Source organism: Elaeis guineensis, chromosome 4 (assembly GCF_000442705.2).
Source record: "Elaeis guineensis isolate ETL-2024a chromosome 4, EG11, whole genome shotgun sequence".
Taxonomy (NCBI): Eukaryota; Viridiplantae; Streptophyta; class Magnoliopsida; order Arecales; family Arecaceae; genus Elaeis; species Elaeis guineensis.
Genome location: NC_025996.2, coordinates 20,865,047 through 20,883,324, shown reverse-complemented (window position 1 = coordinate 20,883,324; position 18,278 = coordinate 20,865,047). Strand labels below are relative to the sequence as shown.

At 35.9% G+C, this 18,278-nt stretch overlaps 2 protein-coding genes across 2 annotated transcripts; one reads left to right on the top strand and one right to left on the bottom strand.

The window, feature by feature from the left end:
• Positions 1 to 3,680: 3,680 nt before the first annotated feature.
• LOC105043453 (probable serine/threonine-protein kinase WNK4) lies at positions 3,681 to 7,517 on the top strand. Its single transcript, XM_010920999.4, has 7 exons — positions 3,681 to 4,366; positions 4,706 to 4,743; positions 4,866 to 5,093; positions 5,178 to 5,398; positions 5,749 to 5,906; positions 6,016 to 6,415; positions 6,500 to 7,517. Exons 1-7 carry the CDS (start codon positions 4,262 to 4,264, stop codon positions 7,312 to 7,314), a joined length of 1,965 nt encoding a protein of 654 aa, XP_010919301.3. The 5' UTR covers positions 3,681 to 4,261; the 3' UTR covers positions 7,315 to 7,517.
• A 1,883-nt stretch (positions 7,518 to 9,400) lies between these two features.
• LOC114914138 (uncharacterized) lies at positions 9,401 to 17,364 on the bottom strand. Its single transcript, XM_073255813.1, has 3 exons — positions 17,144 to 17,364; positions 16,957 to 17,044; positions 9,401 to 9,689 (listed from the first exon to the last, which is right to left on the bottom strand). The coding sequence occupies exons 1-3, from the start codon at positions 17,255 to 17,257 to the stop codon at positions 9,559 to 9,561; spliced, it is 333 nt and encodes a 110-aa protein (XP_073111914.1). The 5' UTR covers positions 17,258 to 17,364; the 3' UTR covers positions 9,401 to 9,558.
• Positions 17,365 to 18,278: the final 914 nt, after the last annotated feature.

The following is an 18,278-nucleotide window of genomic DNA, read 5'->3' as shown; positions in this document are numbered from 1 at the left end:
TATCAGAAATTCCATCAAAAATCTAATTACTGGTTATAATTCATATGGAAATATGAGATTATATGAGGCCACAAAAATGACATTTTAGAGTTGACATGGCAATCAAAAAAGTTTGGCTAAAGTGGATCTGACTTGGGAGATGAAGTACATTCCAAATTGTTTGGGTTATAACAGTACAAATGGAGACATTAAATATAAAACAACGAGTTGCAAACAACTAGTAGCTTAACTCTCAAGAGCTTTCCCTTGTTCCGGGGTTTATATTTTGGATATCACACACACAAAAAAAAGATATCAAATGATGCTTTGGTATTACATCTGTTAATTTTAGATTTTATTTTGATGAATAATAAAATTTTTGAGTGTGTATATTTAGTACTAATAAAATATTTAAGTATTTGAGAAGTTTCAGGAAGATAGGACCCCATCTTAAGATTTTTGCTTAAAGATTCAAAGAAGAAAGATTTGAGAGGTCAAGCCAAATATTTTTTGAAAGAATCAAGAATTTGAGCCGACTCTAGCATGAATTCAATTTTTGGTATAGATTTTGAGCTGACTCAAGCATCTCTTGAGCCGACTCTAATATGAACTCAACGTCTGGCACAAGGTTTGAGCCAACTTAAGTATTCTTTAAGTCAACTCTAGCACACAGATAGCAGCGGCATAGATCTTGAGCTAACTCAAGTACTACTCAACTCGACTCTCTCAGAAAAGATAGAGAGGTAGTTTTTTGAACATCCTACTTGAGCTGACTCAAGAATTGCTTAAGTTAACTCAACAGTTTCTGACAGTTCTAACGGTTAGTTTTTAAAAAGCTACAGAATTAATCTAAGAAGCTCTAAATGGCTATTTTCCAAGTTCGAATAGTTATGAACTCATTTTTGGTCATGCTAACTTGGTTTAAAGGATATCTAAGCCACTATTAATGCAAAGGAACCCAAGGAAAAAAAAATATAAGAAAAAGCATCTGAAAAATCTGTTCATCCTTAAGTGAGCTTCCACAAAAGGTTATTTCACTTCAACCATCCAATTTGTTGTGCAATCAAGTCTTCTTTAAGAGAAAGAAGAGAGCATTTATTATAAAAGCCTTCTAACTTCTCAACTTACGCATCAAAATCTCAACATCGGCTTATTAAAGGAGTTAGTGATTGTATTAAATTTTTGTACTCATATTTTTGTATTTCAAGTTTCAATAGAGATTAAAACTTGGAAGATAGGCTCATTCAAGTCTTGAATTAGATTTGTACAAGCCTAAAAGTGGCTTGGAGATAGATTTTGACTGATTTTTTTAGATTCAGATTGTAAACAATTTTGCTGTAATCTGTTGATTATAGTAAAATTTTCAAAAAAATTGCTTAGAGAGTGGATGTAGATGCTGGCCTTGTCACTAAACCGCTATAAACTTAATTGTTTGTGTGTGACTTTGTCTTTCAATCATTTACTTTCTTACCTTTAATTTTAGTATTATAACTCACTGATTTCACTACATACACAATCAACTCACTCCAGAAGTGTACATACTTGTTTTAATTAGTAAAAGTTTTTAAAAAAACTAATTCAACCAACCCCTCCCCCCTCCCTCCTAGATTGTATCTCTGGGCAACAACATCATATATAATGATGTGTGCACCATTATAGCATTGAATTTGGGATTTAATGCATATTCAGGTAATGGGCCTTAAAAGGCTAGCTATGGTTTCTCAATTCATATCAATTCATATCATTCATCTTCAGGTAATGGGATTTGCACACACCATGTGTAGACTTAAAAATCCTCGTGCATCATTGCATAGGGCTCATGCTGCCTGTAGATCCTATAGGATGTAAGTTTGAGAAAGTGAAACATAGCAGTTTGTCGCTCAAGTTGCATTGCTGATATGAATATATGGAGGCCAATTAATCATAATTACATTTCTATTGTCAAATAAAAGCATGTTTGGGTCACATGCTTCACCTATTAGTTGAGCTTAAAGGTGAATGGAATTTTTTTGGCACAAGTTTTTTTTTTGTAGTACAACAGAAATGAAAGGCACATGGATACCTATATCTTGTCCAATAAATGAGAGTAAAACATTATGATTTTTTTTTGTTATTTTTTTAACTACATAGCTTAACTACTACTACAAGTTTTCAATCATTTGACAAACATAATTGGCGAATGCGCATCATTTCGAGTATATATCAAGCCCTTGATCTATTAAATCTTTTACTCAAACAAAAATTCAACCACAATTTATTAACATTCACCATCAATTTTACTAAGAGCTACATATTGCACCATGCAACTATTTATTTTTTTATCTTATAATATGATTTAGAAGCAAACTTTATGCATTAGTGTTGGTAGATGAGAACTAGCTACATGTGATATGAATTTTGAAAAGCTACATTCGGAATGCACTCTAAATTGAGTGTGCTATTAGAGTACCAACAAGTGATATGAGATAGATTTTGCAATATTAGAAAAAATATAGAGACATTGAATCCGAAGGTTCGAGAGATTGGTAAATATTAGGGAAAGGACCCCTCTTTGTAGGACCGATAAAATATAATTCAGTCCGTCAATCTGATTCATATTTGATCCTCTATAAATTGATTTGGATTTAGACTAAATAAATTTAGATTATAAATAGATTGACCTATTTAACCCATTTAATATTTAGTTCGGATTTGAATTTTAGATATCTGATCCGTTAAACCCATTTAACCCTTTTAATATTCAGATCGAATTAAGTCAGATAACTCATTTAACCTATTTAACCTATTTAAAATCTATTTAACTTATTTCTGACCTATTTAATCTAATATGTTTCATCCATTTAAGACATGTTTAATCTGTTTAAAATCTACTTAATCTATTCTTGATCTATTTAACTTGACTTGTTTAACATGTTTAATCCGTTTAACCTAATTTGATCTGTTTAATAAATGGATTAAATAGATAGAGTCGGATTATTTGTTTAATCAATAAATTGGGTTCATATTTGAATTTTTAACCTGTTTAATAAACAGATCAGATTTGGATTGATGATTTTTTGACCTAATCCGTATTGACCCGATTGCCACCCCTACAAATCTTTTGGCGTTCATTATATGCGGGCATCTTCTATAAATAGTAAACAAACTAAATCAAATGTAAATATACAAATATACATATATATATATATATATATATATATATATACACACACACACTCAATTTTAAGTAAATATTAGATGCATTATGCTGTGACAATTTATGGCAATAGACATATATAAGTTTAGCATTGATTAAAAGATTTGCGTCTATAGAATGATATGGTGAGATTCCTAAATGGGAATACTTCTTGAAATAAAGGTCGGATTTACTGGTTCACCGGTAACCTCTTGTCACGATGCGTCCCCGACAACCCGGTCCTCAATGCTGACATTTTAAGATATTGCTGTGACCAATTCAAATAAGCCGGATCAATGACTTCCCACGCCCAAACGTACCAATCATGGGGCCTACAGAAGCTTCCTCTCGCATGGTCAGAAAGTTTAGGTTCCAAATTGGCGTCTCCCCTTCACTGTCCAGGTCGGAAAAATAGCAAGAGGCCAAAAAAGGAACGTTTGTTGTAATAAAATGCCTCTCGCCTGCGGGAAAAACCTTTACCTAAAAAAGAAGAGCTTCCCCTCCGCCACCGGACATTTGTCAGATCCTTCCTTCTCTTCCGCTTCCCACCAATCTCTCATCTCCCGCCCCTTCCTCCGTTAGTATCAGATTCATCTCTAGGGTTAGGGTTTTGGTTTCTTCCCCTCCTTCCAATAAAACCGATCCATCTCTCTCTTCTTTTTCTTTCTCCCCCTTCTCCCTTTGATTCCCTCTCCCCTCTTTTTCTTTCTTTTCTTTTATATCAATGATGGCTAGCTTTGTTTCATCTTCCTAGTGTTGGCTCCGCGGCTCCGTGCTCGCCGAATAGAAAGAGAGGATGGTGGTTTCTTGGAATTGGGAAGAGGGTTTGGTGACAGAATGAAGGGCCGGAGCCGGTCAATCGCGGGTGGGGATATGGATCTGGGCTCATCGGAGATCCCAACAGTCGGATGCCGGTTCCGCCTGCGGTCGGCGTTCGATTCGTTCTCCGTCGCTTCCGAGTCGTTCTCTGAAGGCTGCCGTCGGGTTGCGATCGGGTTTGTGGCTCAGGCCAAGCGGCGACCTTAGGAGACTTGGTTGCTATTTCTCTCTCCTCTTGTCTTTTTTAAACTATTATACGCACCTCTTGCTAGTGTTTGTTCTTCGGAAATGGATCCCTATAGATTTGGGTCTCTGAGGGACCTGGGCGGTGGCGGTGGTGGCGATTCGGATGCAGAGTGTGTCGAGGTTGATCCTACCGGGCGATACATCCGTGTATGCCCATTCACCCCTTTTTTTCCCGTTGGAATTTAATTGGATCTATTGTTTGGGTATTGTTTGATTTGCTGGAATGAATAATTGTTTAGTTTGCATCACTTAGTTTGTAAAATTCTTATTTTTGTGATCCAATTGATCCATTGATGCTTTCATGATTCGATATATGCTGAATTGATGTCATTATTCTATTCAATGTTCGTTTCCCATGATGATTTTGTTCAAGTTAGCATCTCATCGTTTGGGGTCTGTTGCAAAATGATTATTTGTTTTCAAGTCATAGAATAATGTGTCTGATATTACATTTATTTATTTTTGATGTTGCTGCAATACTTGCAGTACAAGGAGATACTGGGGAGAGGAGCATTCAAAACAGTGTATCTATCGACAACCCTTGTCTTGGCCCTTTGTTTTGTTTTCTTAAACTTTCCTCTAAATAATTTGTTGCCAGTAATGGCTAGATATCATACATTTCTAACACATTTTCTCCACCATTTAGTTATAAAGCATTCGACGAGGTTGATGGCATAGAAGTTGCATGGAACCAAGTCAGAATTGACGAGGTGCTGCAATCTCCAGACAACCTCGAAAGGTTGTATTCTGAAGTCCATCTGTTGAAGTCTCTAAAGCATGAAAATATTATCAAGTTTTATAACTCATGGGTGGATGATCAGAAAAAGACGATCAACATAATTACCGAGCTATTCACCTCCGGAAGCCTAAGGCAGTACGTATTTGTTTGTTGTATTACTGTTACATTTTAGTTGGCTAGGTTATATCTATAACCGGCTTTTATTTTTAAAATTTTCAGATACCGTAAAAAGCATAAAAATGTGGATATGAAGGCAATAAAAAACTGGGCAAGGCAGATTCTTCGGGGCCTGGAATTCCTTCACAGCCACAACCCTCCTATTCTTCATAGAGATTTGAAATGTGACAACATCTTTGTTAATGGAAATCATGGAGAAGTTAAAATTGGAGATCTTGGATTGGCTATTGTCATGCAACAACCTACAGCTCGTAGTGTCATTGGTAAAATCTCATTCTTATTTCTCCATTTTTGCTAAAGACAATATTATGCATGTAATGATGTTGTGTATGTTTGTTCACAATCTTTTATATTATTTTGAAAATTTTAGTTGTTTATAACAAGAATTTCATGACTAAGTCATGAATTTCTCATGATATATCTAGTTTATTTATTAATTGTGCCACTTTCATTTTTTTTTTTTTTTTGCTTACTCTCATGCCTACTATATTTTGCATGCTACTTTTTGTATCATCTATATCTTTTGTTGCATAAAAATGTCTGATAATTTTTTTCTATTTGTTCAAATACTCGTAGTTTTTCAAAATTTAATATTATGTGATAATGCATGTAGGTACACCTGAATTTATGGCTCCAGAGCTTTATGAAGAGGAATATAATGAATTGGTTGATATTTATTCTTTTGGAATGTGCATGTTGGAAATGGTTACTCTTGAATATCCTTATAGTGAATGCAGCAATCCAGCTCAAATTTATAAGAAAGTAACCTCTGTAAGTTTATTAATTTTTTAACGGTTTATGTAATTTTATGTAATTGGCAATGGCATTTGTGTTAATTTTTTAGCTTTTCTTTGAAATATCTTTTCTGTTCTCTTTGCAGGGGATAAAGCCTGCAGCTCTTGCTAAAATAACGGATCCTCAAGTAAGACAATTTATTGAAAAATGTTTGGTTCCTGTTTCCGAGAGATTGCCTGCAAAAGAGCTCTTGAAAGACCCATTTCTTCAACATAATAATTTGAAGGAGCTTATTCTCGATCATGTTGATTCATCAAATGTTGTACCAAAAATAATGATTTCACATTCAAAACAATTGGCAATGGAAATAGACTGTGATAACAAGTCAGTTCCAAGGAGCTCTAGTACAGAGAATAACAACACGACTCCGCATGCACCTGTATTAGAGTTCCAAAGAATTAATGGGAATAATGAATTCATGCTGAAAGGAGAAAAAAATGATGACAGCTCCATCTCGCTGATCTTGCGTATTGCTGATTCATGTGGTGAGTAAATTATAATGATTATGACTAAACAATAGTGACTTGGGTTTTATGTTTATCTATTATTCTTTTATTTTATTTTTACAGGTCATGTAAGAAACATCCATTTTCTCTTTTATTTGGATTCTGATACGGCACTCTCAGTAGTTGGTGAAATGGTGGAGCAACTGGATTTATCTGATTATGATGTTATCTTTATAGCTGATTTTATTGATTTTTTGATCATGAAACTTGTACCTGGCTGGAAACCTTCTGATTACTCTTCAAGTGGAACTTTGAGCATGTACAAGGAATCAAGTCAACTTTCATCTGAGTATTATTCAAATCCACCACATTCAATTGCTTTGGTTGAGAATGGGTATGAACAAGCTATTCTCTCTCAGTTGAATATGGGAAGCTCAGTAAGGGATCTTGAGCAGGTTGATGATGGCATATCAGATAAGAAGATGGAGGAGAAAATGTCAGACATTGATTATGATTCTAATTTCAATGGAGGAGATAAAGTTTCTCAGGGGTTGGCTACGTCAGTACTCTTTGCTGAAAGCTATAAAAGCTTAAGTGGGCATACTGATGTTGACTCAACAATTTTGGATGATGGTGGGTTTAAAGAAAAAAATTGTAACATTCAGGAGATGCTTTCGTCAAATGGTTGTGTTAGAAAATTGGAGTTGCCTTTTCTGAATTTGGGAGAACTTTCTGACAATCATAATTTGCTAAATGGTTCTTCATCATTATTCCTGATTGAAAGAGAGCAAGAAGAGTTGAAGATGGAGCTGGAAATTATTGAAGCCCAATACCAACGTTGGTTTCATGAACTGTCAAGGATGCGAGAGGAAGCTCTGGAAAATGCTAGAAAGAGGTGGCTGATGAGGAAGAGAGATGGAAGCTCTAGAGAATGCTAGAAAGAGGTGGCTGATGGGGAAGAGAGATGATTGATTGTGTCATTCTCATCCTTATCTCAATAGCTTTTTTTGTTTCTTTTTGCTCATTTAGATGTTGAGCATTTTACTTGAGTCACCATTGATGCTTTCATTGTACATTCGATGCTGAGTTTGTCGATAAATATGTTTTCATGATATGATATGAAACTTAAGTTTGCAGTTTTCGTGGTTGGTTTGATGGTAAACTTGATGCCAACTCAAGTGAAACATTGCGTCCTTGTATGTATTTTTTTTCTTTTTATTGATTGGCTTTCAGCACATAAATCGTAGATATGGTGTGAAAATTCATTTTATTTTCTTGGGGAATGAAAATCATTCCTTTAGAGCAAGTGGTGTTTGATAATCAAGATCAATACTTGATTAAATGATGAAGCTAGGAAAGATAGTGAAGAGGTGAGACCAAAGTGTTCTTCTCTATGGAATGGTTGGTGCTCCGATGCATCATCAGTTTTCAAACCCTATATATATATATATATATATATATATATATATATATGATTAAACTGATAGAGATGCTTCACAATTGGGCAAGTTCACTAGTTCCTATTCTCTCCTTTTTTTTTTTTTTTTTTTTTTTGATAAAAAAATTATTTGGGAACTCCTGTTCACACTGCAAGTGTGACTCCTGATTAAAAATTGGACTCTTCCAGGCATTCTTTATTGAACAAGATGATAAAGTGGCTGGTGATCATCCAGACATCCTAAGAGAGCACCTAGACTGCTGTTATGTCACTTTCCCATTTAATCATTTCATTTTGCTTAAATTTCATTTTAATTAGGAGCTATGAAGTGTCTCTGCCTCATCTTTTCAGGGACATTTTTGATTTGCAAGTTACTTGCACAGATCCTATTTGGACGGTGCTTGTGGCCTTTTAAAAAATCTCTTATAATTTGACTTTTGTGCTATATGACTCATATATGTATTCTTTAGTTGATATGTGACATGGTTCTAAGTTGACATGACAATGCGTAATTGGAAGCGATTAAGAATGTTGTAGTAACGTTTTGCGCATATAAAACCGCTGCATGGTTATAGTGCTACGATTAACCTTCAGAAAGGAAAAAGTTGAAAATGCCTCCACGTTAGCATGTCCTTCCTCTCCGGTCATTGCTTCGACTTTTTGAAAGGCACCGACAAAGGGAAATTCCAAATGCGCCTATTTTACCAACATGTTTAATTGGTGATAAATAATCTTATAACTTTTTGTAAGAAGGCATCTTTTTGAGGAAATTTTTATTGAGAGATTCACGACTTTTAATATTTATTGAGAAGATATCCTCCAATAAATTCCCCGCAGTCAAAAGAATGGTAGCACTAGCACAGTTCAACGACCAAATGATCAGGTTGCATCGTTCCCATGTTTTAAGAAATTAGCACAAGGAAACCCCCCTCAAAAAAAAAAATCATAAGACATTTTCCTCTTCTTTTCCTAACAATAAAACATTCAGTACCCATACTAGCGTGGAGGGTGACCGAATGATCCATGGAGATCCTCCTTCTACGACTCGAAGGATATTTTGATCATTTCTCAAGGGTTGAGTTCCTCAGGTGGATCGTAATTGTTGCTACAACCATCCCATTTCCAATTGGATCCTCATCCAACAGTTGTGCAGAATTCAGAATATTAACAAATGATTGTACGTTCTGTATACGGGGCTGAGGATCATTATCCAATGAGAAAAGCAGCAGCACGAGGGAGTTTTTAAACTTTCCATTTGGAAGCACCAGGGATGGCATATCATTTCCCCCTTTGTCATGCAGGAGTTCTTAAACTGGAAGCAACTCATATAAGCTCATTAAACACTTTGCTGCTGAGATGGTCATTAACAAGCTGAAGTTACAGTACTCACACTTGCTAGGGCAAACACAAAACTACATGCATAAAGAGGAGCAACAGGCACTTTCCAAATCTACCTTGTAAATGGTAAATTATCTCTTCCTTCCAGTCAAGATCAGATGATACATGTATAATCAATAAACGGAACAAGACGAAACAAAAAGGACATCTCCAAGAAGGAAGAAAGAAGTCTGTGACTTAGTAGGATATGCAAATTAAGGAAGAAAGACATTTAAAATCTCAGAATCATCTTTGCTTTGTCAAGTGATGGTATTGCATACCAAAACACTAAAATCAAGTATCACGTTTCGCAGAGACAATTATTTACATTGCAAAGAATGGAAGAGCAGATGCAGGTGATGAGAGATCAGTCATCTCTCCATTCATATTGGCATCTCTCATTGCAGCACATGTAAAATGTTGTCATGGGCTCATCAGCAGATCGGATTTGCATCTGCCTGAAGTATGCTTCTCCATGATGACATCTTGGACATGTTGCTGCACCATAAAAAGCAGGGCATTTGTCAGCAAGCATATTCAAGTTTGTAGAAACAACTCACAAAACCCTTCCTAACCATCGATAAATGCTAAACAGGTTTCCTCAGAAAAAACAGATTCTAAACAAGCGAAAGGTGCAATCTGAATCAGCTTGGTTCAAAGTGCTTTAATTTATTTGACAAGCTGTCCTGGCTCCCTTTCAAAGAAGAAGGAGATGGTGCTGTCTTGAACGTAGGAAAAAGATGGCTAGCTTCAGCAAATGTAGAAAAGATTAGGAACTATAAAGAGTTAGAAATTACAGAAATTTTGTGAATGCTCTAGCATTCTTCATGTTCTTGACCTTAAAGTCACCATGCCCCACCAACTGTCAAAACACATCCTTTAATCTTGACAAAAAGGACACATTGGATCCAAAAGTTCAGCAGTCCTGAATTTATTTTCACTCAAGGTTTTATGTGTCCACAAGGAGAGATCTGAAAGTAAGGCTTTGAGTGCCACAGAAAGCTGAATTACTGGTTGTGTCACTAGGTGGTTCACACAACAAAACGGTGGAATAAATAATTCCCAGTTACAAAATTGACTGGAGAATAATATAGTCTTGCAGACAAATCTTGCTTGATAAGTTTGGCTCCTCAAGAAAAATATGGTTACGGTGGAGTTTTGTTCTCAAACTGATAGTCTGCACTCTCAAAAAGAGAGCCTGCATACTCTATACTGAACTTTCACTGGAAAATCCTGATCACTCAATTAGGTGGAAAGTGTCGTGTGAGAACTACATCATTGAGAGAAACAGATGGAGAAATGCTTGTGAGTGGTTAATGGTTAAGAAGAAAGGTGGAATAAAAACAAGCAGTGTTACCATTTTTTTGTGAGAAATAACAAGCAGTGCTACCTAAATACATTGGCTTGGTGATCACAAGTGTCTCAGTGTCTGACAATTTCAACATCCAGATAACTCAACATGGTTACACGCATATAATACACTACGAAGATATAATTTAATATACAATGCTGCTAATTAAGTTGATTAGCCAATGGTACTTATTAAAAGAAATAGCTATATAAGAACTGGGCAGGACATCTCATTAGAAGTATTCAACACTTCGAATGGTTAAAACTTTTCAGTATCATTAGTTAAACCAAAATGTCCATTGAACTCCACTATAAAAGTTGCGCCAATTGCTGATACTTCTGGGTGATGTAAGCAAGACACTCCATTTCTAAGATGCCAAGGTGTTAGCTTCATGTTGTATCATGTCCATGTTTCCAGCACTTTTGGCAATTACAACATCCTAGAAACTAAGTAATGATGAACTTTCCTGTAGAGAGGCCAAAGCTTAATAGACAACTAAAAGGTGATAAAAGCCTGACATAAGATTTCTCACCGCAGTTGCTCTGAAATTGAAGTTTAGTTATGTGATAACCCGGCCCACTAAGCCCAGTAAACCAAAAAAAAAAACAGAGCAGGGAGGAAGACTCCCGATCGGAGTCTTCCTCTTCCCCGATTCCGATCAAGAATCGAAGTCCTAGGGCCATTAAAAGACCCTAGGACGAGCTCTATAAGAACCCCCCTCCTTTCCTCTAAGGATAGATCCATCAGTCACCTACGATCGTCGGAGTTTTTCTCCGATTTTTCCGTTTGAAGCCGCGACTCCTCGACCTGTGCTCGCCGCGATTTCACGCCGGTGGGGATCACCGGAGGTTGTGGTAAGGTCTCCTTCCTCTCCCTCTCTTCTCTCCCTTCTTTCCCGTGCCTGTGGGCACGATTGCCGGCAACGGGTGTCGCCGGATTTTGTTGGAAAAGAGAACCCCCTGTCCGGCCTCTTCTTTTCTCCGATTTTCCGACACCGACGGTCACCACCGACCGCCGGTACGGGCCCTCCGAACTCGGGGGAAGGCCGCCCTTGCCGCCGGCCACCGCCGGGCAAGGTGTGGCCGTGAACGGCCGACATAGGGAACGGGGACCTCTAGGTCTCCTGTTCCGGCCAAAGAAGGCCACGGGGGGAAAAAGAAAAAGAAAAGAAAAGAAAAAAGAAAAAGAAAAAGAAAAGAAAAAGAAAAAGAAAAGGAAAAAAAAAGAAGAAGAAAAAGAAAAGAAAAGAAAAATATATAATCATATAATAATAATAATAACAATAATAATAATAATAATAAAGAAAAGAAAAGAAGAAAAAGAAAAGAAAAGAAAAATATATATTTATAAAATAATAAAAATAAAAAAAATACACAAAAAAAAAAGAAAGTTTCTCTCATCCCTCTCTAAAGTCTTTCTCTCTCTAGAATTGAATTCGTTCTCTCTCTACTTTCTCTCTCTACTTTCTCTCTCTAAAAAAAATTCTCTCTCCAAGAAATCCTATGAATCCCTTATTAGGCTATCTTCTCCACTCCTAGGGACCTATGACCTTAAATCGGTTTAGAGCCGAAGGGAGAGATTTATTGGATTGATCATCAAATCGGTCATTTCTTTATATTATGTAATTTTATTAAATATATGAAATAAAATTTATTGATGATTTAATATTTTAAATAGGACTGTCCGATTCTTTTAAGGAAGATTAAAAGGTCCAGGACGATCGAGGTAAGTGGATTTTATGCTCCTTATTTATTTTTAAATGATCATGCTTTTATGTAAAGAATTGCTATTGATAAAATCATAATTTTTCATAAAATAAGGATCGGCATATGTGATATGAAAAAGCATGCTTTATTATGAGCATTGATTTCATGAATATGTCTTATAAAAATAGCATGATTATGAAGCATGAATTTCATTGTTTTTCTATTTATGTATATGTATGTTTTAAGAAAAAGATAAAATGATTTCAAAGGCTCTCAGATAGCTATGAATGAATCCCTTCGGGAAGGTCGACATCCGGAGCTAGCATCCACACGAAACATGGCCCTGCCAGCGGGTATAAAGTTGGCACATAAATTAAGAACTCTGTCGATTAAGAAACATGACCCTGTCACGGGTTTAATAGTGACCTTAGCACGAATGTCTGTGAGCAATGTTTTAAAACATGACATGAATACATGATGAAAATGATTTACGATTCATAATTGTGAAATATACATGATTTATGCATGCATGATGAGCTTATAACTTGTTTTATTATATGCTCTATGAAATATTTATTTTTGCAATAATTGTTATTTGCTAAATGATGCATTATCATAGAAAACTTATGCTTGATCCGGTAAGGAAGCGGAAGTATACTTACTGAGCTAGTGTAGCTCATATTCTTTTTGTTTTCTTTTTCATGTACAGAGAAATAAGGCTAGGACCGAAGGAAAGGAAATCCAGGCTTGGGGATCAGCAAAGCAAGTTTAGAAATTTTGCTCTAGGAATTCAGTTTATGTTTATGGATTGTAGTCATTATGAATTTTAAGACTTAGATTATTTTATCTTTGGATTTAGATGCTCTGAACCAGTTTTGGTTTAATTAAATATTTGAATTGAACTTTATTATTACATTTATTTGTGATACACCTGTTATTATATTTAAGAAGATGAATTTTGGTTTCGTGTTATCGTGGGTCTATCCCTCGATAGCATGGCCGTGTTATGTCCCAGGTTTGGGGCGTGACAAGTTAAATAATGAATTGACAGTTTCCAATATTAAAAATAGCTGACGGCAAGGTCCTCAGGACATGTTGGTGATGCCATGCAATTCAGGGAGTGCGTCAGACAATTATGAGTCCAACTAATCAAAGTGCTTGAGTCATTTATAAATGAAATTGGCTGAAGGTGTGATGATGAAAGGCTTCTCTATTTGCTTCCCATAATTCATAATTCAGTTAAAAAAATAAAGGTGCAACTAAGAGCAAACACACCTAGTAAGAAAAATGCTACTCAAATAAAGGCTAATACAAAGTGCTCGTACAATTGCTATGATATACCAAGTATTTTGTTCCAGCATTATGCAATTTCTGGCGAAACAATGTAATTAAATCTCTCATGACTTGGACCAGCACTATGCCTATATAAGAAGCATCATGTGAATGATATTTGAGATTGTTAGTCTTTTCATTGACAGTTTCTGAATCGCTTATAAGCTTTACGGTTAATTCGATGAAGGTTCTAGCATATATAAGTAGTCTCTAAAAGATTAATGGGAAAATGATGTTTAATTATAAGTTCCATCAGCATCAGCGAACCTTGATCCAGGCGAGGTACAAATAGTTTTGGAATTCTCTTCATTAAGCCATGGCTCCTAAACTTGAAACTTGTATTCAACTAGGATCATGTCCCCGAGGAAGTGGGGGTTGGGAGGGGGGTGGGATGGGGAGTTCAATAGAAGAAGCTGTAAGAGCTGCCAGCGGTAATAGGCACTTCAATGAAGTAGGAGCAGTAGAATCATCATTAGTGGATACAGCACCAACAACAGCAGCAGATCCAGAGGCAGTTAAGTGCTTTAATGATCCAACATCTGATTTGCTCTTACTATGTATTGGATGTTGCCAAAGTCTAACACTATGCCCCAATAAGGGATTTAACACTTGATTTATAATACAAAAGAAAATTTCTAGGAACTTTGCTAAAGCCAAACAACACTAGAGACCATCTATATGGAGTCAGAGAAGGCAAAACAGCCAAATGTATTGCAAATATGTCATCTCACTTTGGAAAATGAAGCTGTAACTAAGGTTTATCTTTGTTGTGACTCTTACGGCCACAAGCATAAACAAAAAAACATTTTTATTCACAATATGTAAAGATGCAATTACATAAGGACTAAGTGCTTGTTTATGTTTGCAGAAAATGAAACTTGTTATCCAAGCATGCTTGGACCAAGTTAAATCTTTTGGAGCAATGTTGGCCAAAAATGGCAATGGTCAAGAAAATAAAACATGTTTCCAAGTCAAAAAAAAAAACTGTATATGTCTGAAATCTAACTATTCAAAACTTGAGGGGGCAAAAAAAATTCAGCATCTTAAGTGTAACCTCCAATGCAAACATTGGTCGCCCATGGATATGTAAAGAAGTGGTGGATTCATGGCTTTACAGATATCAAGTAACAATATACACCAAGTTACAGTCAGGCTGCTTAAAATTAAGATTCTCTTTTACACAAATCTATCTGATCTTGCAATTCTGTCAAAGACTCTGGTCCAGTTTCTTCTAAAACATTATGAAATTGAATGAAAACAAGTACAGTTTTGATGCAAATAACCACTTTCTTAAAATAAATCCCTGGTGAGCCTTGCATACAAACCTTTCAAGATCAAGATTTTTGCAGAAGATGCATGTAAATATCTTGGAAGACATGCAACGAAACAAACATATGAAACCTTAAAGGGGAAAAAAAATCCAATTGCTAACACACATCATCAAAGTACAACTAGAATCCTTCTCATATGCTTGCACCATTACTTATTTGAACTCTATTGAGGAAAAACTGAAAGCATCAGCTTGGAAAAGCAAAAGTTAACATATCATATTTTTGAATGGACTACCTACTTTTAGACTGTATGGTAGCATTGTTTCTTTGGCAATCTTTACTCAAAAGTAGATTGTTGTTCTTTCATCCAGTAAAAAGGGTTTTGTCAGTCCATAGCATAATCAATTATCCTTACTATTTCAACTTAAATTTGCTTGCATAAATAACATCTCTCGCACAAAAAAAAAAAGCTCTTGCCCATATCGGTGCAGAAATATCACCGTAAGCAGAAAATAGATTAGAAAAGAGATGGACCCTAGGCCTTGCTTTGCCCTTCTCTTGTTTTGGTGCAGCTGATTGGGGTCTGTTTTCGTGACTTGAAGAAGATGAAGACAAGTCTCTATGGTCTTGAAGGGTAAGGCCAGTCCAACCAGTTGTACCATCTAGTGTCATCCTCTCCTGAACAGAAGAGATGTGCTTTTTTCTGTGCTAGTTCTGTCACTTCTGAGTGACTCCTTTAGGGTTAATGGGAAAAGCTCAAATCAAAACTATGACGACAAAACTGTCTCTAAGGGCACATTGAATAAAAACAACACTTTGCTTATCAGTATGGTATAATAATTTTCCGTTAATTGAGAACGAAACAACTCCTATCAATCTTTTGGATTTTTTGGCAACTTAAGCTTCTAGAAATCATTTTTTAAAGGCCTTCATCCATGTTTCCTTTGTTGAACACCAAAGTCGTTTTATCAATCATCTACCTCAGCATCCTCTCTTTTGCTATGCCCATCTTAGTTAGTTTGCCCTTATTTCCTCATCTTTAGAATCTAAGTAGAAGTATTTGTTTCTAGGCCTACTAAATGTAAAAACTCGAAAGAAAGGCTGAATTTGTCAAACTTGTCTAGATTTGTATGTCTCATCAGAAAAGAAGAAAAAAAAACAAGGTGGGGGGGTGGGGGGGGTGGGTGCGGGGGAGGGTTGGGGGTAAGGGGGAACTGGCATTAATGGCAGAGGTGCAGCTTTTAAAGGTGAATATAGAGAACAAGAAGAGTGGAAAAAATTTGGAAGCTATGCTGCTTGAAGATGATGGTACCTGGTACATAATTCAGCGTAAAAAATAGATAAGATAAATGCAATTGTTGTCATGGTTCATAAGACATAAAAGGTAAAAACAAATTTTAACATATTGGATTTACATGACAAACAGAGCATCAGGCTAAAAATATAATATATAACAAAGGAAAGACAAGAAACTTGAGTGAATCAGAATTACAAGACCCATGGCTCCAATCTAGACCAAACTTTACAGATACAAACACCACGAAAAATGATTATATTATCCATTACAATAACCAGAACAGTCAATAATTTGACAATGACCCAAGAGAGTCAAGAACATGTACACGATAGAGCATTAGTGATCATCCTTTATCCTCCGTTAAAATAATTATAAAACCATTAGCTTGGACTTTTAATTTTTGCAAAACAAGAGGTGAAAAAGAGGAACCACTTCTTGACATGTCATTATGAATAAAAGCCACTGTCTAAGGGCTAAAAAATTTGACATTGGAATTTGGTATCTCAAGTACCAAGATTTTACAATATGAAAACTCCTAGGTACTAAAAATTTTCTCTTTTCCTTCTTTTTTTTCTTGTGGTTTGGGGATTAAGAAAGTTTTTGTTGGTATTGAAATCATCATGTTAGAAGCACCAGCACCCAAGAAGACGGAGAAGCAAACGTACATCAGCACATGCCCTAAGACAAGAAAAACTATGTCCGGAAATGCTTTCTCGATCAAACTGTGATTACAAAAAGCAAAGCAGAAAGAAAAAGAGAAGCCATCATTCCAAAATCCATTAACGAAACCAATTTCAGAAGCACTTACTTCCGGTTTTGGGAGCAAACTTCATGGCATCCGATCCACTAAAGATGGGCTCCAATTCTTTCTTCACCAGATGCTCTTTCTTAACGATCTAGGCCAAGCCCAAGCAAAGTTATATAAGAGGGAATGACGGAAGAGAGATAAAAGAACGAAAGAATCGGTGAGAGGAGTAAAGAGAGAGGCTGCTCACCTTGTTCTCGATGGGGCAGACATAAGGGCACGTAGGACAGAAGAGCCGCAGCTTCCGCCCACTGTTTGCGGGCTCGATCTGCAGCAACATCGCGCATGTCGGACAGAATTCCATCGCCGACAACCACCTTCAAAAACACCTCCTTGCCCGATGATCTTTGCTTGATTACTTACGGTAAGGGAAAAATAGGCTTCGTTCTATATCACAGCACATCAACAATCCAGAATGACCAATCCGGTCAGACCTAAACCCAACACATTGTCCATGTTCACCCTCGCCTGCAGGGTAATCTACAAATTAAAATTTTCCAGAGAAAAAAATACACCTTTTTTCATATTTAAAATCAATTAAATCTTTTTTTCAAACAATATTAGTCTTAAACATTCAAGTTTGTTTTTTTTTTTTTTTTTGCCTTATCATGTAAGCATGTTAAAAACTTGCACAAGTTTTTAAATACCTTTTAAACAAGATTTATAGAGTTTTATAAAGAACAGAATTCAAAAATAAACCTAATATGATAATTGGTTTATAAAATTGCTCCATAATAAATATAAAATAAATAACTCATACTACTATGAGTATAATAACTGAGTATGTTTATACGTTGACAAACCTACAAAACTAGTTACAAGATTTTGTGAAAATTCTATTCAGGACTTATGCTAGGCCATCTTGTGTATCGGCGAGCTATTGTACAAGGGTGATCCTAATCTTTGCAAGCTGGATTTTTTCTTATTATTTTGGTATGCTATGAACTTCTATAAGTTTTTAATACTTTTTATATGTACAAAATTTTAATATCTATTGTTGCGGCCAATCTTCTGTTGCATTCATCACCTATGAAGAGCACCTACAAAATAAAGTCTACATTGATCGGAGTTGTGTCCGATGGAGATCCTCCGATGCTTAAATTAGTAGAGAGTGATCGAACAGAAAGTAGAAAATGAGAAGTGGCAGAGTATCAGCTCAAAAATATCTTACCAACGCTATTCATTTACCTTTTTTTTATAAATAATCCGCTAGTAGCCATTTGTAACAGTTAGATATGTGGATCCCGCTTATTCCAGCATTATATAATCGTGGGATGAGCGGTTAAAGCCCTCTGATGATCGTGGTATGTGATCGTTATGTGCTT